Raw genomic sequence first — 22,762 nt, 5'->3', positions numbered from 1 at the left:
CATATGTATACATGTATATATACATATGTATACATACATATGTATACATGTATATATACATATATGTGTGTGTATATATATATATATATATGAGGATAAAACTTAAATGGTCACATTAAATAACAAAAAACAAAAAAAAAACCTTATAGTGATCTTGTTCAAGTCTTTTCCATTTTTCCACCTATACAGTGAAAAAAATAATCAGTGTTTTTCAAGCTTATCTGTGATGGCAATGCATTCAATCAATTTAGTAGGTTGCTACTAGTATTTTTTAAATGAAATAGAAGATACTAGAAAATAGAATCAAAGTGCATCACCAGTATTAAGAGTAGGCATATTTCTGTGAAATTCATTTTGAGTGTGTATGTGTGTGTGCACATGCACACCTGTGTATCTATAGGTACACAACAATTTCGTGTTACTGGTTTTTGATGTAAAATCTATTTCTTACTGTGGTCAGAGAGATTTGAAAGTCACAGAAGATATCTAAAGTCCCTTCTAACTCTACTGTCAATCTCTGCATCTACTAATTAATTATTCTATGTACTTTAATAACTGAAAAGGAATCTTATCTTTTAATTTAATTGGGCCTGCATATGAATCCAAAGTTTATAGGAAGAATGAAAGACGACCTAAAATTGTTGAATTAGAAGGCTGCAATGTAAATTTGTTCCAGTTCCATTAACTTTTTTTTTAAAGGACATGCATTTCTGGAATTACTGACTTAATGAGCAAGACAATTGTGGAACAAAAACAAAATACACACAAGTAAAATCTTGCACATGTTATATATATGTTAAAACCACATTAACCCAGACTGCCTGGGTTTGAACAACAGTCTTGCTACTTACCAGCTGTATGACTTTAATAAACTTTAATTTTTCTGTGCTGAAATTTTTTGTAAGCTGAGAATAACAGTGCCTACCTTTAGTGGTTGTTGTGAGAATCAGGGGAATTATTTATATGCAAGGCAGTTAGAAGAATGTCTGGCAGAAAGTCAGTATGTATAATTATTTGCTATTATGACTGTTGTCTTTTACCTCGTCTCATAAGTTATTTCAAATTTTCCAAAATGCAAAATTAACATGGATCCAAGAATTTTATCTATATTCAACTAATATTTTGAAAACCAATATGAAGTAGTTAAATATGGTATTTAAATGCAGATGTTCTATTGAGAATGTACGCATCATCAATGACTCTAAGATTCCCAAAGATGTGGACTAAATTATTCCTCAGCTAAGTAAAGAACTCCAAATACATGAAATAAGAATTCTTAGTGTTTGTGATAATTATGGAATGAAGGAAAGGAGAGGAAGAGAGACACCCTTAAAAATAACTTGACTGTATTTGCTAAGTATAGATATTCAGAATACTGATCACTTAATGGCTATTTTGTTTTTTGCACACATGATGCTGGATCACTGGGAGTTAAGACCCACAGGCCGAGATGGGTACAGGTTTAGTAAGGGGATCTACGGCCATCAGCAGCTTTCCTAGGATAACTGTGTAAGCATCCCCTACTGGGCTGGCACTCCCCACCCACCTTTAGCTGGCATCTCAGAATCAACTGGGTCAGAAAGAAGCTTTTCTAAGCTCCTCACATAGCCTCATCTCCAAAAAGCATGCCTTCTACGTACTCACAGCAAATGACATATCTTTTGTGCATCCTGGGCTGCAAATTCTGCTTATCTGGGTCCCATATGAAGTTTTCAGTGAGTTTCAGGGTGCAGCAAAATGTTAATCTCCTCACATGAGCTCCAGGCTCCACCACCCACTATCTCAACGGACATCCAAAGGCTGCTTACAAAGAAGTGTCCCAGTCACTTGGAATCCTTCTGCTTCCCTCCAAGGCAACAGGCTACCTTCGTGCCTGCAACAGCCTCCACAGGGCCCATTCTGCACGAATGGGACAGAGATGGAAGGGCCATCTGGACTCTGAGGGAGCACTACTGCCCCAGTGAGAGTTTCTGGGGGCCTAAGAAGGTACAAGTTTGGCTTAACAAAATGTCTTGTAATGTACCTGCATCAGATCTTGTTTTTCTTTTTCTCCTGAGCTAATGGCCTTTCTGATAGATTTTAGTTCTGTTAGAATGGCTTTGGCTTCACTGAGTTCATACCCGCTCTGGCCTCCAGACATTTTTTTATCGATTCTGTTGAAAAGAGAAAAAGAAAGAAAAAATATCAAAGAATGGTAGCATATAAGTTAGACAGTAGGAACTGGTTTTGGAATTGTCTAAGTTGGCCAATTATTTCACTTCTGATTCTCATATACCAGCAATCATCTTTTCAGGTTGTTTCTCTTCCTTTCTCTTCTTTTTTATTTGAGACAGAGTCTTGCTTTGCCATCCAGGCTGGACAGAGCTGGGCTCACTACAACCTCCGCCTCCTGAGTTCAAGCAATTCTCCTGCCTCAGCCTCCTGTGTAGCTGGGATTACAGGCACCCGCCACCATTCCTGGCTAATTTTTGTATTTTTAGTAGAGATGGGGTTTCACCACCTTGGCCAGGTTGGTCTTGAACTCTTGACCTTGTGATCCACACGCCTCGGCCCCTCCTTTCTCTTTTCATCACAGCCAGCTAAGATTTCTCCCGTCCCCCACTTCAAACCCAATCCATTTCTAATCACTTTGGGGCTCAAATAAATATATGTCTTTTTGTCTTCAATCTGTTTGAATGATCCCACTGCTGGCTGAACCCAAACCTCATCAAGTGCTGATCCTGATCTTCACCCAAGAAAGGTAAAAGACATGGGCAAATGCTTTAGCAGAAGAACACAGAGGCAAATAAACTGCCACCTAATTTTATATAATGTTTTGCTATAACGTCTGTGCAAAACCTGGCACAGGGCCTGCAGCTTGGGAGACCTTAAATAAATGGTCAATAAATTATTATTTATATTAGTGAGTATTCTATAATGTTTGGATTGTGGGGTTAGTTTTTTTATTTCTCTCTCTCTCTCTCTCTATATATATATATATATATATGTACAGATATAGATATATATACACACACACATATATATAAGTATTTATTCTGCTTTTATGAAAGTTATGAGTCAAGATAAAATTGCTTGCCTTGCTGAATAAGTTCAAACTTAGGCAAATGGCAGAAGGGCAGTGGTCATTTCTCAACTCATACTGAATAAACAGCTCTTCAGTGAGCTAATTTATTATCCCTGCAGAGCTGCTTACCAAGTATCCTTACAGTTTACGTTGTCACTTTAGGCTAGAGGATTTCATGTAACCTAATTCTTTGTGTTTGAAGGGCCTGATCAAATTACCTAATTCTTTAAAAAAAATAGTTTAATGTACTCTTCATGATCATTCTCCTGGTCCTCTCCAGCTACCTGTGCTGTTCTGGATTCGTTATTAATACAGGACGAGTTTTCCTTATGGGATGTATGGTTATGCCTCTGCCCTAGCCAACAACTCTATACATGTTTACATGTTTTGAGTCTTATATCCAGAGTCTCCAGAGAAACAACACCTACTGAATCAGAGAAAACAGACTCTGAGCTCGTTTGGTTTAAAACATTTAATACTTAATATTTATTTTTAATGTGAAAGGTATAATCTGAAAACAATAAAGCAATGCCATCTTAATCACTCTTCCAAACAAAGTCTACTCAAACAAGTACACCTTGTAGATAACATATTTCCCCAAGTACTGTTTTAGTAACTATCTTATGCTGCTGAACAAGCAATTAAAGACTTAAAGAACCTAAGAAAATAAAATAAACTTGATCATAAGATCATCTGATAATAAAGTACAACCAATCAAGTCACAGATTAAACACATGCACATATGCGCATGCAGGCGTGCGCGCGCGCGCACACACACACACACACACGCACACAGTGTTTAGAATGGGAAGGGCCCCTAAAGATCCCCTAGTCACGCTTCTTGCAAATGAATAAGCCAAGGCAGAAAGTTGATGCAAATTTACACCACGAATTGCACAGACACTTAGCTAGCAGGGGAACTATCCCAAAATGACAGATTCAGGACTGGGACTCTTATGACTATCACATTTAGAATACCTGATGGGACTAATGCAGGACTTTGACTATCAGCTAATTCCATTTATTTGGGAAGAGATTTATCAATGGAATTTCTGACTCCCTTAAGTATTATATCCACCAACTTAGCTGAGGAAATGGTTTATTAAACAAAACAAATGATATTTCCAAATATACCATTTTGACGTTTTCAGATGTAGCACTTTTTAACTAAAAATAAAAACTAAAAACTAAACCATGAGATTTTATAAAATAGGATGTAATGGGACATCCGAAATTGTGTCAAAGTGAATTTCTAAAGCTCAAGTAATTTCTTCCTATTTGTGTAAAGTCTTCAGAATTTAATGATAAAACATATCTTTGATTTGGAAATAAACATAAACTTTATCATTTGAAAATAAACGCAGGTAAGTTGTTTTCAGAAATAAACCTTAACATTTAAAAATAAAAGCAGGACTAGCTCAAGACTGCTAATTTAAATTTCAGAGAGCTTTAAACACAGGAAAATTTCTTGGCTATCTACTGCTCAACAGAATGCTAGATATGAAGAACATAGCTCAGCTTTTATCATAGAATGTTTTTTGGTCTTTTTCTTTTGCCTCCTTTGAACTTCTCTAAGTGTTGTCTTTTTCCTTTATTTCCCTCTTTCTTGTTTTTCTCCTCTACTTTGCATTTCCCACCTTTTCTCTTTTGACCCTAATTTGTCATAAAATAAACCGAAATATGAGTATCATTTGCTGACTTAAAGAATCATGGTTTTTGTGCTTAACATGAGAAGTGCCATTTTTTTCCTAAAAATTTTTTTGGAAGTTCTTGACTTGAGTATGCCCTATAATTATTTTTTACTCAATATATTAGTCTCTTCTGAGAAAGAAAAGATGTTCATTTACATTCCTTCTCTGGAAAATGTCTACCCTGAGAACCAAATTTTCATAGCATCTGTATATGCCTGTGACTTGCTGTTTCAGCACTAGGCTATTTTCCAATTCTGAATGCACACTGGAGGCAGCAAATGGAAATATGCATCTTCCTGGTATCCATTTACACATATGCTACACTACTGCTTAGGCCAAAGTCAGATTTGGGACCACAAACTAGAACGAATAACGTAGAGAACAATGCCATATTTGTCTACCCAGCATAAAACTACTGTACCAAGTAAAATGAAAGCTCAAGTTTAAATTATATTGTAATTCCAGATTCAACAAATATATTCCACTCTATTGTAAATAAATGAAAAGTTACAAAAGCCTACAAGAAGATTCTGTCTAAACCTTTTCTGCCATAACCACAAATATAAGTCCCTTTATAGTATCAGGAGTGTGGTTTTTTAAAAAGTCTGGTTGCTGTGTTTGATTGCTGATCATTCAGGGTTTTAGTAGCATGGTGACTAACATTAGAATAAAAACAGCTTTATTTTGTCTATAGTTAAGATAAACAGGAGAAGTCTCTGACGTTAGATATCATCTCTTTCTGCTCTTGGTTCAAGGGATTAGAATCACTGCAAGAGAATGCCTGAATTTCTACAACAAATGTCTATTGTTTTCTTGTGGAATGTTATTGACAGATTCTTAAACATGCCTTAGATTTCTATAAAAATTGCTTGCAAGCAAACTGCTTTCAAACAATACAGCATTGTTATATCAATATAACAAAGACAGCAAGTTTGGCTAACCTTTAATCCCAAGTGGTGACGTGAGTTATAATTTCATGTGCCTTAAAAATGTGGAACATATGGCTAAACACTTTATGGCACTCTTCAAAGTTTGTTTTGTCTCCCTACCCACCACGAAGCCCTGCTTTATGCTAATAAACATTTACTAAATAACGCATTTATGTCATTCTAGTTCTGCTTGGTTTTCCAGGGAGCTCTGCAGCCAGCTGAGGTTCTTACAATATGGCTGTACTTGAGAAGCAGTGGGGATCTCATAACATATACCTGGCATAGAGACTAGAAACAGGTTATTTTTCTAAGCACTCTCCATATTATTCTAAAGTGCAGTCAGGTTTGAGAATCACTAGGGTGGGAGCATCTGAAGGAATATTAAGGTCATGATTATATGCAGTGAGCAGGCAAAAAAGAAGTCTGAGTGATAAAAGCACATGTGGGAAATTAAAGTCACGTGTCTGACTGGTGGTCAAGAGCAGCGCCTGGGTATCTCAAGGTATGACTAATCACCCAAACAAGAACAACCAGTTTGCCTGGCCAATGACACACAGGATATTTAAAGGGGGTGACACCTTGCTGCTTGGAGCATCCCGAATTTCCTAAGAGCAGAAGGCAAAATAGGATTCCACAGGGAAAAGAAACACAGCTGGGTACTTTCCACAGAGGTGACGCCTGAGACCAGCTTGGCATTACTGAGGTGCTACCAAGGGAGATGCCAGGAAGAAAATGAAACCTGTCTGAACACGAAACTGACCAGGGATGTCCCTAGAAATATTGTACCGCACTTGGAGGCACCAAGCAGGAGGGAAGATTTACCTCCTCTCCATGGTCATGCGGCTGTGAAAACCATGGACTGCTTCTCTCCCATGAGACCCCCTGTGGAGTAGACTGCAGGATTAGAAAGGTCCAGGTGTGCCTGTCATGCTTTTTGTCATGGGCTGGGCCTCAGCAGCAGGGAGAATAGTGGCTTTCTCTAGAATTACCAATGGTAATTCTAGACTAGCTCTAGAACTAAAACAAGGGCTTTTAAGGCGTCATATCAGTGAAGGCATCAGGCATTCAGTGGCTTTCAGGGGCCGGGAATGGGGAAGGAATATCCTGATCCTATGACCCACTGTCACCCCCTTTTCCACTTAACCTGGCCCAGCCTACGGCTCTGCTTATGGCCCAGCAGACTTCAGTACCAAACGGGAAAGACAGAGGAACGCAAGAAGTGAGGCGTGCACTCCCACTCCTTTACTGATAATCCTGACTTGCTCTTGTTCCCCTGCCATCTGTCAGGGTTAGACTCTAGGTCATCCCTGGGGCTGACAGAGGGAGACAGACACGCCTCCACCCGAAGGCCCAGGGCAGCTGCAGGCTTACATAGGGGTCAAGTGCAGCAGGCCCAGTCTAATGTGGAGAGGAACTTCTTGTGCCTAGTCTCTTAGATCTGCACCACATCTCAGAGGAGGCCAGCAAGGGTCCAGGAGACAAAGGTAAGACAAAGGCTTTTCACTTTGGTATCTTTAGATCTCCAATGATTAATAAAAACTTTGGATCTTTTCAAGTGTAGAGATCTTTCCCAAGTTTTTCATCTGTTGATTGATTGTTTTGTTTTCTTTTGGAGTAGAGCTCTGAACTTACGTTTCTTTGAGAAATCTCTTATGTAATCTGTACTTCTATTTTCTTTGTATTATTATTAGGGAGCTTACTCTAAAATTGATTCAGTATTTTCATACTCACTGCTGCAATGTTTCAAAGCCTTGTTCTTTATAGAGCAGTTCTTGCTTCATCTGTGAGAGTTCTCTCTTCAGCTTTTTAACCTTTAAAGAGAAATCAATATAAATATTAATGTTTGCAAATAATTAGCAACATAGGATATTGTTTTAAAAGATAATAAATTAGTCAACTATTAAACACACAAATAAAATCATTAGTTAAAGTAACATTTACTTTCTCCTTCACACAAATTCTGTGGAAGGGATATTATTTATGTTTAAAACTATTAGTAATATGTATTATTACTACTATATACTTTCATTACCTTACTTAGCAACATTCTTAAGAGTTGGACATCATCATTGTCTTCGGCCATAAAGGGCAGAATAAGAACTTCAGGCCATGGCATCTCCATAAAAGTGTGTGTTTGTCCTTCATTCACTGTGCCCAGGACTACTGCCCACCCCTCCGTTCCCTGAATGGCCTGGTCGTTCCCTCTGCCTGGAAAGCTCTGCTTCAGATCTCCCGCAGTTGACTCCCTGCCCCTCCAATGCTAGCTGAAATGTTACCTTTTCACATAGGACTTTTCTAGCCTCCTGCCCCTGCCATGACTCTGTTTTATTTAGACCAGAGTATTTTTCAGGAGCTGAAATTCTCCATGTACACTGTCTGTCCTCATGAGAAAGCAAGCTGCATCCTGCCAGCTGTATCCTGAGCATCTACAACCATGTCAAGCAAACAGCAGATGATCAATAAATATTTGTTGTCAAACTGATAAAATATATTTTTCTGTTGTCAAATATATTCTTTGGTAATAAAAATTCTAAAATTTGACAGATCAGAAAAGCAACATATGCCTGGTTTAGTCACAAACTAATAAAGGTCTTCATGCGAGGGTTAGAAACTTAATTCCATATATTAAGTTAGAGTCTTAAGTTTTTTGGTGTTTTGTTTTGTTTTGTTTTGAGATGGAGTCTTGCTCTGTCACCCAGGCTGAGTGCAGCGGCATGATCTTGGCTCACTGTAATCTCCGCCTCCCAAGTTCAAGCGATTCTCATGCCTCAGCCTCTTGAGTAGCTGGGATTACAGGGGCCTGCCACCATGCCCAGCTAGTTTTTGCATTTTTAGTAGAGAGGGAGTTTGACCATGTTGCCAGGCTGGTCTTGAACTCAAGGGCACAAGCAATCCACCCACTTTGGCCTCCCAAAGTGCTGGGATTACAGGCATGAGCCACAATGCCCGGCCAGAGCCTTAAGTTTTAAACACATTCTGTTGTGCAATATTTAAGTGTGCTTTTAAACTTTTATGTTGATTTATTTTGCTCACTCCACAAATACATATTGACTCTACTATGCATCTAGTGCTGGGCCTGAGTATGAACAAAAAAGATATGATCCCTGCCCTGAGGGATCTTACAGACAATGGAGCAGCCAGATATTGAGCAAATAATTACCCAACGAAAGAAATCTTACCAATTACTAAAGGTGTTCTAAAGGAAAAAGTTCAGGATACTTAGATATGCCAAGAGAATAGAACCTAATTTGGTCCGAGGGCTTGGGTGGAGCCTGTCTGAGGAAACAATGCTTCAATTGGGAGGAAGGATTAGTGGGGGCTCATTTGGTAGAAGGGGTCCTCAAAAGGAAGAGCTTGTACAAAACTCTAAAGGGACAGCGGGGTGAGGGGGTATTCAGCAAACCTCTGGAATTTAAAGAATGCCACTATGGCTGGATTACAGAGGGTGGGGGTGGAAAAGATGGAACTGGAAAAGGACTGGTATATAGATGCCACATTGAGAATGTCTAAATCTTACTTTAAGAACAATGAGAATCAAGGAGGGATTTTAAATAATCACTGTGACAATGCTGTGGAGACTGACCAGAAGTGTCACAAGGGTCCATTATGCCACACTGTGGGCTGGCATGTGGGCAAGAGCCAGAGGAGGAAGATACTTCAGAGGCAGAATCAACAGGACTTGGTGATGGACTCAGCGTGGAGGGTGGGGAGAGCATTTGACCAAGACCATGTCAGGATTTTGGCTTGCCACCTGGGTAGATGAAGGTGCTTTCCTGGGGAGCAGGACCAAATGTGGAAGAAAAGAGGAAGGGTTTTCTTTAAGACATTTATTTCTGTGATGTCCAGGAGACTTCAAATTAAGACATTCTTTATCTTGAAGAGCTATTGGGGCTCCCATGTTCACTGCAGCAGCATGCTTCACAATAGCCAAGATATAGAAATATTCTAAATGTCCACTGACAGACAAATGGATTAAAAAAACACAGTGTGTATACACAATGGAATATTATTCAGCCTTTAAAAAGAAGGAAATACTGCAATATGTGACACTATGAATGAACCCTGAGGACATTATGCCAAGTGAAACAAGTCAGTCACAGAGGGACAAATACCGTGTGATTCCACTGACATAAAGTATCTAAAGTAGGCTCATAGAAGCAGCAAGCAGAATGGTGGCTGCCAGGTGCTAAGGTGTGCAGAAATGGCAGAATGCTAGAGGAAATAAAGTTTCAGTTACACAGCACGAAAATTAGTCTAGAGATCTGCTGTACATTGTTTTTATAGTTGAATATATTATACACTTAAAAATTCTGTTAAGAGGATAGATCTCATGTTAAGTGTTATTACTACAATAAAATAAAAATTGAAGTTTAAAAAAATCTGAAATGGACTTGACAAACTTGGCCTCTGCTCTGTTTAGGTGCTGTGAGTGAAATTTTATTCTGTTGGGTGACAATCATATAGGAAGCTAACCTGTGCTTTCTCTGTTCCCCACATTATTTAGTTTACCTAAAGATGGCTATATGCTAGTTTTATACTGGAGAGTCTTCTTAATGGACAACCTGAATGATTTTTAGCTCCCAAATACCGAGATGGCATTTTATGAACTATTAAAAAGTTTGCTCCCATAAGTGAAATGAGTATTTCCAACCAGACATTATTTCTAGTTGTTTTGGTTTTATCAGTATGGTCTTAATTAGTCGTTCAACACCTTTCTACTCTGGAACCACTTGGCATCATTCTAGCTATTGGAGGATCACTGTTTTCCTTCTTTTATTCTCTAACCCAGTCTCAAATGTAGGACAAGAATGTAAAAACAAATGTCCTTAGATCACAACTAGAAGATTAAGCTAATGCTGGCCTATAAGCTTAGCACAATGTAGACTCAATGAGCTAAATTCATAAGTACTTTTAATGTATTCCAAGCACTGTGCTTAATACAAATACCCATTATTAGATACAGTTTTCATTCTCATTTTATTGGCAAGGAACCTGGGACCTAAAGGGGACAGGTAAGTAACCTGCTGAAGGTTACACTGCTATCACAGTCAATCTAGAACCAGGAGAACTTCTAAAAATACAATTTAAAAAGTTTTGTTATTAACGGCATAATACATGTAAAAAGAAAGACAAACTAGAAAAGTCGCAAAATTACCTAAAGAAAATCTGTGACCCTTATTCTGCCTTAGAAACTTCATTACTCCTGTATCCCACTAGAAATGAAGACATGAACAGCCCACGATCCCCAGTGCCTGTATTTTCTCTCACATTACTGAATTTAACTACAGCTGTAGCTGACCACCTAATTTTATTTCTATGGAGCCAAATTTTACAACCCAGAGTGCTAAACTGGAAGCAAGAGACCCACGATTTCTGCCATCTCCCACTGTCTATACTGACTAAAGAAACTGCTATTTTAAATTGATTTCAGTTATTTCTGAAAACCAGGAAGATACTATGATTAAATGTGACGACTGAAAATCGCAGAGCTTATTACCACATCTTACAATCCTAGTGTCATAGGTTTTGAAGGGGAAAGAAGATGACAATGAAGGAAAAGTAAACTCTGGAAACCTATAGACCAGAGAAAGATCATAAGACAGACAGCTTTCAAAAGTGTGCCCTAAAAGTGAATCTTGCAACATTAAAGCTGTAAGGAGTAAAATGATATTTTACTAATGACTACCTTCCCTTTTCACCATTTTCTCCTTTGTCTTGCAGGGAACTTCTTAAGCAAGCCAATAAAGGGTAACTGTCAACTGCTCCTTCTGGAAATCTTTCTATTGACTACCACTTCCACCTTACTAAAAATCCTCATCTCCCTATCTCATCTCTAAAGTCACCTTTAAAGAAAATAAGAAGTCAACTCCAGATAGTCAAATAGTCAGAATAAAACACTGCTTAACTTTCATAAAGAATAGAGGAAAGTGTATGATAGCTAGTAAATGGAATTTGTCATCAGAAATAAGATGGCTAAACACAGTATCTTTTTTCAGAAAAAATCTTTTGTTTAACAATAAAAAGGAAATAAAACAAAAGCCAATGAGAAAATTCATATAAAACATTTATGAAATATACTATCTTAAGATACAAATAACAGATACATATTAATATATGGAAGGTCAATGCTAGGTATCCACAAATAATTAAACCAGTAAATTACCACGTAACCCAGCAATTCTACTTCAAGGCATATACCCAAGAAAAATGGAAACCTATGTCCACACAAACACTTGTACATGTAGGCTCACAGCAGCACTATGCATAATAGCCAAAAAGTGGTAGGAACCCAAATATCTGCCAACTGATGACTGGATAAATAAAATATGGCCAGGCACGGTGGCTCATGCCTATAATCCCAGCACTTTGGGAGGCCGAGGCAGGTGGATTGCTTGAGGTCAGGAGTTCGAGATCAGCCTGACCAACATAGCAAAACCCCATCTTTACTAAGAATACAAAAATTAGCTGGGTGTGGTGGAGTGCACTTGTAATCCCAGCTACTTGGGAGGCTGGAACAGGAGCATCACTTAAACCCAGGAGGCAGAGGTTGCAGTCAGCCAAGATCTCACCACTGCACTCCATCATGGGCAACAGAGTGAAAATGTGTCTCAAAAAAATTAAATAAATAAGATGTTTATTCATATAATGGAATATTATTTGGCAATTCAAAGGATGAAGTTCTAATACATGCTACCAATGTGAACAAACCTTGAAACACATGCTAAGTGAAAGAAGCCAGGCACAAATGATCACACAGTATATGATGCCATTTATATGAAATGTCTGTAACAACAGGCACACCTGGAGAGACAGAAAACAGTGGCTGTTCAGGGCTCGGGGGATGGAGGAGGCAGGTGTGGGGAATGCGGAGTAACTGCTAATGGGTACAGGGTTTCCTCTGGAGGCAGGGCAAATATGTCCTAGAGTTAGATTATACTAACGGGCATGCAAATATGAATGTACTAAAAACCATTAAAATGCACATTTTAAGTGGGTGAATTGTATGGTTTCTTAATAAAGCTGTTAAATTTTAAAAAATAAACTAGCAAATGGAAATACACATGGTAAAACATCATTAACAAAATCACCTCCTAATAAAGACAAAATTGAAAAGTATTATGTCATTACATACCAATTAAACTAGCAAAAATTAAATACAAATAATAAAAATATGGTCCAATGGTTTCCTATTTCAGATGCACATCCACAACCTTTCCAGTGGTGTGTCAGGCCTACGTGCTCTTCTGTCTTCATTTCATCACCTAGATTAACTCTCTTCCTCTCTCCCTTACTACTCCCCACGTTCTCTCTCTTTTATGGCCAGTTTTCCCACCAGCAGTAAAGAGTTTCAGTTCTTCTCTACTAAAAACTGCTTTAGTTGTAGCCTACAAAATTTATACATGTTTTTATGACCACTTAATTCTAACTATTTCTATATTTCTATTTAATTTTGTTAACCCATGCATTACACTGAAAGTATGTTTAAAAGTTTCCTGTAGGCCAAGGCAGGTGGATTGCTTGAGCCCTGGAGTTCAAGACCAGCCTGGGCAACATGGTGAAAACCCTGCCTCTACAATAAATAAAAAAATTAGCCAAGCATGGTAGGATACCACCTGTGGTCTCAGTTACTTGGGAGGCTGAGGCAGGAGGATCACCTGAGTCTGGAAGACTGAGGCTGCAGTGAGCCATGCTTGTGCCACTGCACTCAGCCTGAATGACAGAGCAAGGCTCTGTCCCCGAAAAAAAAATAAAGTTTCATGAAAAGTTCTGCATTTTTTGGCTTTTTGTTATTGACTTCTAACTTAATTGGCATCCTGGTTGAACAGTATGCTCAATATAATAATAATCCATTGTATTAATTTTTAAAGGGCATTATTATGACTAGTCTGCAGCTAATTTGTATTAGTGAGTAATAGAAAGAAATCTGCATTCATTATTTGGTGAGCTCTACATACAACCATTAGACCAAGCTTATTAACTTGGTTGGTCCAATCTCCCCACCCCAATACAGCATAAGCTCCATGAGAGTTGTTACTTTTGTTTGTTTTGGTTATGCTACACCTCACTGCCTAGAATAGTATCTGAAATGTATCTGTTCTCTGCTATATCATTTGTGTAAAACAGCATCTGGCATATATGAAGCCCTAAATAGATAACTGCTTAATGAATGAATGACTAAAGACTTCTCATCCTGGTCGTTAATGCATTTGATTTTTAAAATGTCTCACCATCAGGTTGGCTTTGTTTGTTACTCCCCATTGTTTTCTCAATCTTTTCTTTAAATGTTTTGTGGCCAATTTACATAAGTTCATGATCGGGCTTTTCACATTTAAATCACTCATTCATCTGGGATTATTTTGGTGTCAAAAGTAGGGTACTGACTCATCTTTATTTTCGAAATTTCCACCTTTATTTAATTTCTTTTAACATGGGCAAAGAGATATCCTTATACATTCACTGAATAATCCAGTTTTATTCTAATCATAAGGAATGCTACTTTTATCATATTTTAAATTCAACAAGATGTTTCTGCTTATTTGTGGGTATTCAGTTCCACTGATATTCCTATTTTTGTGTCACTATCACACTGTTGTAATTACTGGCAATGTATGTATTTTAATGTAGTAAGATAAGAACTTACAATTGCCAACTCAGTTGCAATAAACACTCATGCATGTAGAGTGTAGTCTCTAAATACAACATCTTACAAAAAGAATCAGTTTCTTGAATAAATGTCTGATTCCAGGTCTAGTGCAAAAAGAAGTCAAAAACATATTTTCAGGCCAGAGTAAAAGAAAACTCTCAGAATACTAGGATCAAAGGTATGAGGAACCAATATAAAGAGGCTCCTGTATCACAAGATAGGAAAATTTGTGGATGAATAAGCATACAATTATCTAAAACATGTCAGTTATGTTTAAATCTGTGAGAACAAATTGATACTTTAAAACCTAAACAAACAGGCCAGGTGCAGTGGCTCATGCCTGTAATCCCAGCACTTTGGGAGGCAGAGGCAGGCAGATCACTTGAGGTCAGCAGTTGGAGACCAGCCTGGCCAACGTGGTGAAACCCCATCTCTACTAAACACACAAAAATTAGCTGTGCATAGTGGCACATACCTGTAATCCCAGCTACTCGGCAGGCTGAGGCACAAAAATCACTTGAGCCTAGGAGGTAGAGATTGCAATGAGCTGAGATAGTGCCAATGCACTCCAGCCTGGGAAACAGAGTGAGACTTTGTCACACAAAAAACCAAAAAACTATAAACAAAAACTCAACTCCGTTGGTAATCTCTGGCAGGTGTTAGAGCTAGGGCACAGCTTCTCATTTCATCCATCTATCCAATATGAGCTGAGGATCAGTAAATTATTCCAACAAATATATAAATAAGGAACGGTATACTTAGACTATAATATTTTTGTAATTCCCTAATGGAATAATGAATCTAGATGATCATAAATTACTACAATAAAAAAGAAGTATGTACTTCCTGATGGATATATATAGCACAACCCATGATGAATGCCCACCTCCAAAAAAAGTAGATCTCATAATCCTCTACATCTAGTTAATAATTTGCAGGAATTACAGGAACAAAGGAATTTGTTCAAGTACATCATGGGGATATAAGATAGAAAAATCAGACAGCGAGGAATTCTACAAATTTTTAAGTTACAAAGAAAAGAGTGTAATTAAAATTAGACTTCAGGCTGGGCTCGGTGGCACACACCTGTAACCCCAGCACTTTGGGAGGTCGAGGCGGGTGGATAGCCTGAGGTGAGGAGTTTGAGACCAGTCTGGCCAACATGGTGAAACTAAAAATACAAAAAGTACCCAGGCATGCTGGCTCGCGCCTGTAGTCCCAGCTACTCGGGAGGCTAAAGCAGGAGAATCACTTGAACCCAGGAGGCAGAAGTTGCAGTGAGCCGAGATCGTCCCACTGCACTTCAGCCTGGGCAAGACTCCTGGGCAAGACAAAGTGAGACTCTGTCTCAAAAATTAAAAATAAATAAATAAATAAATAAAATTAGACTTCAGAAATATATTTACCAATTGCAATAAGCAGACCGTATTTAGACACCGATTCAAACAAGCCAACAGAAACAAGCCAACAGAAACACAAATGAGAAACATAAATATTGATAGGGAGTTTGGACGGCAATACAGAAATTCGTTAACTTTTCAAATATAATAATGGCATTGTGGTTACTTTCTTCTTCGCTTTAACAACGCATGCTGAAATGTTTACAGATGAATGACACACTATTTCAAATTGTCATCAAAATAATTCAGAGGGTAGGGTGAAAGTAAAAGATAAAACGAATGACATGTGATGGAAATATGGGAGAAAATCTATACTATTATCTCTTCTCATGTATATCGTTTAATAGTTCCCATAATAAAGTATAGTCATGTGTCACTTCATCTTAGAAATGAGATGTTGGGCAATTCTGTTATCCTGTGAACATTACAGAGGACACTTACATAGAACCAGATGGCACAGCCTGCTACACACCTAGACTATTTGGCACAGCCTACTGTTCTAGGCTACAAACCTGTATAGCATGTTACTGTACTGAAAACTGCAGGCAGCTGTAACAAACTGCAACATAATGGTAAGCATTTGTATATTTAAATATATCTAAAGATAGAAAAGGTACAGTAAAAATATGGCATTATAATCTCATGGGACCACCATATATATGTGGTTTGTCATTCACGCAATGTCATTATTTGGACTATATTTTTTATCATTATTTTTTGAGATAGCACCTCACTCCGTTGCCCAGGCTGGAGTGCAGTGGCACAATCTCAGCTCATTGCAACCTCCGCCTCCCAGGTTCAAGCGATTCTCGTGCCTCAGCCTCCCAAGTAGCTGGGACTACAGATGTGTGTACCACCACATGCAGCTAATTTTTGTATTTTTATTAGTAGTAGAGATGGGTTTTCACCACGATGGCCTGTCTGGTCTTGAACTCCTGGCCTCAAGTGATCCTCCCACCTTGGCCTCCCCAAGTGCTGCGATGACATGTGTGAGCCACCATGCCTAGCCACATTAACTATATTTTTAGATGTAAGGCAAATTCCCTCTAATAACATGTCCAGATGATATTCTGAAAATTTATGGCTAAGATAGATATGTTAAAAGATTTTACATGTTTTAGATATAAAATATAATAGATTCTACTTATCTTATGTATTAGTGCTACCAATTATTCATCTGAATCTTTTCCTCCTACATAGAAAATGGTATTTTAACTATATTTATGATAAACTGCACAAATTTTAAATGTACAATATGATGAGTTTAGACAAGTATATATAAACATGTACCACCAGGACAACCATCAATTATTTCCTCATGCCTCTTTATAGTCTATCCCCACCTGGCCCCTAGCAGCCACTAAACTTTCACTGCTTTTGAAATTCATCCATGTTGTATCAGTAACCTGTTCCTTTTAAATTATATTTTATGGATATACCACAACTTGTTTATCCATTTATCTATCTACTTAGGCTGGTTCCCAGTTTAGGCTAACAAGCATAAAGTTCTCACAAATATTTACACTCAAGTCCTTGTGTGGGTATATGCTTTCATTTTGGGTACATACGTATAAATGGGATTGCTAGATAGTATGTTAAATATATGTTTAACTTTGTAAGAAACCGCTAACTTGCTTTGCAAAAGGGTTGTACCCTTTCACATTCCCATAGCAATGTATGAGACTTCCATTTGCCAATGACATGCCATTAAGCACTGCTGTAGCTATACCCAGTAAATTTTTATACAGTGTATTTTCCTTTTTCTTTAGTTCAAAATATTTTTATATGTTCCCCAGGTGCTTTCTTCTTTGGCCAATGAATTACTGGGAAGTATGCTAATAATTTCCAAGTATTTGACAATTTTTCCAGATATATTTATGACGTCTAGTTTAATTCCAGTGCAGCTATATTCCGTATGAATTTGAGTCCCCTTAAATGTACTGAGACTGCTCTTCATATTCTAGAGTAAGGACTACCTTTGTGATGTTCCATATGTACTTCTGCTGTTTTTAGATGGTATGTTCTATTCTATAAATGTTAATTGGATCGAGTTGGTCTATGGTATTGTGTACATCTTCAACATCATTGCTGATTTTCTGTCTACATATTCTATCAATTACTGGGAGAAGGGTGCTGATATATCCAACTTTAATTGTAGATTTGTCCTTCACCTTGCAGTTGTATTGGTCTTTATTCCAGGCATTTGAAGCTCTATTAGTATGTGCACACATCGTTAAGATTCTTATGTCTTTTGATGAACTGATCCATTTATAATTATAAAATCTCTAGTACTAGTCCTTGTTCTGAAGTTTAGTTTGTCTGATATTACTTTGACAACAGTAACATTCTTTGCATTTGTATTTTCATGATCTATCTTCTTCAATATTTTAATTAACCTATCTAGGTATTTATATTTAAAGTAGGTCTGTTGCAGCTATCATGAAATTGGGTCTTATTTTAACCATTCTGATAATCTTTGCCTTTTAATTGGAGTATTTAGGCCATTTATTAATAGATTTAGTATATTACCTTTCTTATTGTCATATTTTCTTCTTCTATTCTTGCCTTCTTTTGGGTTAACTAAATTTTTTTTAATGATTCCATTTTATTTCCCTTATTGGCTTAATAGTGATCTCTTTTGTTTATTTGTTTGTTTTTTGAGGCAGAGTTTCGCTCTGGTTGCTCAGGCTGGAGTGCAATGTCTCAATCTCGGCTCACTGCAACCTCCGCCTCCCGGGTTCAACCGATTTTCCTGCCTCAGCCTCCTGAATAGCTACGATTACAGGCATGCATCACTACGCCCAGCTACTTTTTGTATTTATACTAGAGACGGGGTTTCTCGATGTTGATCAGGCTGGTCTTTAACTCCCGACTTCAGGTCATCCGCCCACCTTGGTCTCCCAAAGTCCTGGGATTACAGACGTGAGCCACCGCGCCCAGCCTCATTTTATTTTTATTTTAAAGGAGATACTCTAGGGCAGGAATCAGCAATGACAGCTCATCTTGTGGCCTGTTTTTGTTGTTGTTGTTGTTTGTTTGTTTTTTATGGCCCACTAGTTAATAAAGGTTTGCAAATTTTTAACCATTATCCAAGAAAAGTGGAAAAAAAGAAGAAAAATGTGCAAGAGACTGCACATGGCCTGCTGTAGGAGTTTTCTGATGCTGTAAAACAATCATGAAATTAGAAGCTTAAAATTAATTACAATTAAATATTTAATAGCTCACTAGGTTCTCTGGGCTCTCAGGTCAAATTATTGCAAAGCTGAAATCAGGGTTAGCCAGGTTGAGTTGTCATCTGGGGCTTTGCAGAAAAATCCACTCCTAACTGCAATCTCACTGTTGGCAGCATTCAGGTCCTTGTGGCTCTAGGACTGAGATTCGAATTCCTTGCTGGCTATCAGCCAAGGTTGCTCTCAGTTTCTTCCCATGTTGGCCTCTCCCTCTGTAATCCAGCAATAGTACATTCAAACCCTCTCATGCTTTGACATCTAATGTCCTCCTCTACAATAACCAGCCAGAGAAACTGTTTTTAAAGGGCTTCTGTGTCACCTCCAGTCCCCCAGGATAATTTCTCTATCTTAAAGTTAACTTTGCCATATTAAATAATGCATTATATTCAGCCAGGAAATTATGAATGGCATGTATGCTAGGAAAGGTGGGGGAGGGGAAAATCTTGGGAGGACTGGAAAATATTTTCAAATTCTGCTTACTATACCTGCAACATCTAAAATATTTACTATTTGGATCTCTATAGAAAAAGTTTGCTCTAGTATATAAAATATGCAATCCATTGCCAATAAAAGTCACTACTCTGTAAACAGTGAAAGTGCCTATGATAGCATCCTTCCACTCTCCCCCATCCTTTGTGATACTTTGTCTTTTATTTTGCTTTTAAATATTTTATAAACCTCAACATATTTTTATTATCTTTGTTTAAATAGGCATTTTTATTTAAAGAGTCTTCAAATTACTAAAATAGTCTTGTATTTTAATATGTATTATCTCCAACATTTTTCATTATTTCATTTAGATCCAAATTTCCATGAGGTATCGTTTTCCCTCTGCTTGAAGAAATTATCATATATAACTGCATAGTTCTGCAGGCAATTAGTTCTCATATTTGTCTGAAAATTAATTTTATTCTTTATTTTTGTGACAAAATATACATGCAAGACTTACCATTTAAGTATATGACTCAGTGGCATTAGGTAGACTCTAAGCTTTCCTGGGTCTCTGCCTGCCAGCCTTCAGACTTCAAGGCTGCCGGCAGTCTTTGGACTGGACTGTACTACTGGCTCTCCTGTGCCTCCAGTTCGTCAGCCCACACTGCACATCTGCACTTGCCAGTCTCCATAACTGTGTGAGCCAATTCTTTATAACAAATCTTTTCCAAGATTGGAAGATATATATCAAAACCTATATAGATATATATCAAAAAGTTAAATTTAGAATTACCTTGTGATCGAACAATTCCATTTCTGGATGTATATCCCAAAAAACTGAAGGCAGAGATTCGAACAGATACTTGTACACCAATGTTCAACCTGTGTAGTCAGCGTTTTAAGTAATAGCTTTCCTAATAGGTGTGAAGTGATATCTCATTGTGACTTTGATTTGCATTTCCCTAATGACTCTAGGGATGTTTATCATCTTTTCATATGCTTATCGGCCATTTGTGTACCTTCTTTGGAGAAATGTCTGTTGAAGTCTCTTGCCCATTTTTATACTGATTGTTTTCCTTCAATTTTAAAAGATATTTTCACTAGGTATAGAAACCTAGGTTGACAGTTTTCGTTTAGTATTGGTACTCTTAAACTATCACTCCATTGTCTTACAATTGGTATTATTTCTAAAAAGCAGTCTGCTGTAATTCTTATCTTTATTCCACTGTATATCATGTCTTTTTCTATGGCTACTTTTAAGATTTTCTCCTTATTATGGATTTCTGGCAATATGATTATGATGTCCTTTGGTATGATCTTCTTTGTCTTTATTCTGCCTTGGGTTTGCTGAATTCCCTATATTGATAGATTAATAATTTTAGTTTCTGCAAATAATTTTTGTGATTTCTTCCCCTGCTCTTTCTAGGAGACTTTAACTACACATGTCAAACTATTTGATATTGAACCACAGGTACGCTTATTCTGTTACACTTTTACCAGGCTTTGTTTTTTCTGTGTAATTTGTTTTGGATAGTTTCTATTCCTACGTCTTTAACTTCACTGATCTTTATCTGGTAAATGTATAATCAGCTGTTACTCTCATACAGTTATTTCATTTCTGTGGCTGTATTTTTAATCTGTAGAAGTTCCATTTCTATTTTTAAATATATTTTCTCCTCATTTTCACATTTTCATTTACATTGTTAAGCATATGTATGTTTTAATGTGTTTGTCTGCTAATTAAATTGTACCTATCATTTCTTCATTTTGTTGATCATATTTTCTTGCTTCTTTGCATACCTGATCATTTTTAACAGCTTTATTGATGTATAACTAGCATACAATACAGTGGATATGTTTAAACTACATACTTTGATAGGTGTTGACATATGTATATGCACATGTAACTATCAATACACTTAGAATAAATAATAGATCTAACACTCCCAAAGGCTTCCTGGTGCCCTCTTGGTAAGCCCTCTCTTTTGCCTCTCCACACTACTCATTCCCAACACACATGAAAAATTCTGACTAGATACTGGCCATTATGAATTTTAAATTCTTCATGCTTAATTTTGTTGTACTATCTTAAAGGATCCTGGACTTTGTTCTAGTATACAAATAAATTATTTTAAATCAACTTGATCCTTTCAATGTTTGCTTTCAATTTTTGTTAGAATAAGTCCAAAACAGCCTTAGCCTCAGACTTATTTGGTCCCACTACTATGGCATTACCCTTCTGATGCCTCTGTTCAAGCTTCTGTGTCTCTATGCTGGCTGGTGGAAGCACAAACTATTCCCAGCCCTGTGTGAGCTCTGGGAACTGTCTGTCTATCACTTTCTTTCTCCAGCCTTATGGTATTTTGTACCATGCATACTCAATCAGTATTCAGTCAAAGATTTGAGGAGACCCTACTAGAAATCTCAGGCTGGCACCTGCCTGCTCTCACTCTCTTCTATCTCTGTAACTCCCTCCTCTCCAGTATTTCCTACATATTCTCTCCGCCAATGAACTTTTCTCTTCTGTCTCATCAACTCATGCACGCCACAGACTATGTTTATGCCCTTCTCCCCATACTGCAAATGCTGCAATGCCAGGGCTCACTTCATCTGTTTCCTTTCAGTTAGGGATTACAGTCTTCTACTGTTATCTGAAGTCTGAAAACAGCTGTTTCCTAAATTTTGTCCAGTTCTCTAATTACCTGCTGATAGAGGGCAATGACACATGTATATGCACATGTAACTATCAATACATTTAGTATAAAGAATAGATCTAACACTCCCAAAGGCTTCCTGATACCCTGCTGTTAGAGGGCAATTCTCGTAGTAGTTAATCTTTCATGGGCATAAACAGAAGTAAGCTGGATCTTTTGAAATATATTCACACGATTTTGACAGCCTGAATTTTAGACAAAATGTCTCTTTGTTAAGCCTATTTCCTCAATACCACCTTCTCTCTGAAGATGCATCTAAAATTGTCATCCAATTGACAAATCTCAAATCACACGACTTTATTCCCTTACATCTTGAAGGAGCTAAAATTCTGATGCCTTCATTAAGTAGAAGCTGAGAGTACTGTGTCTACCATCCTCAGTTCTAGAAATATATGTGCACTCGAGGATGCTGAAGATTACAAACGTATGCAGAATAAATAGCTATTTCATACTCTCACTGCTGCACTGTCATGGTGTCAGGAGGTTGATTCAAAATTCAGTGTGAACATCTTAGGTCAATGTATTTATTGTGTACGTGTCAAAGAAAAGTAACGAAATATAAGGAACTGTTGGTTTGACTATATGCATTATATCTTTATCTTATAACATTCCATAATGCTTAGCCCACATGGCCTTCAAAATATGAGCAAATGAGCTT

General features: G+C 37.5%; 1 protein-coding gene across 6 annotated transcripts in view; it reads right to left on the bottom strand.

The window, feature by feature from the left end:
- Positions 1-22,762, bottom strand: part of WWC2 (WW and C2 domain containing 2) — a 210,803-nt gene that overhangs the window by 69,958 nt on the left and 118,083 nt on the right. For all 6 annotated transcript variants that reach the window (XM_032298717.1, XM_032298720.1, XM_032298719.1 and 3 more), the window contains 2 exons: positions 7,416-7,495; positions 2,024-2,153 (listed from right to left, as the gene is read on the bottom strand). In XM_032298717.1, coding sequence (XP_032154608.1) covers positions 2,024-2,153; positions 7,416-7,495 — 210 coding nt within the window. The remainder of the gene's footprint in view (positions 1-2,023; positions 2,154-7,415; positions 7,496-22,762) is intronic.

Source organism: Sapajus apella, unplaced genomic scaffold (assembly GCF_009761245.1).
Source record: "Sapajus apella isolate SASKATOON/1434 unplaced genomic scaffold, GSC_monkey_1.0 scaffold39, whole genome shotgun sequence".
Taxonomy (NCBI): domain Eukaryota; kingdom Metazoa; phylum Chordata; class Mammalia; order Primates; family Cebidae; genus Sapajus; species Sapajus apella.
Note: the sequence above shows the minus strand (reverse complement) of the source record. Positions and strands in the feature narration are given on the sequence as shown.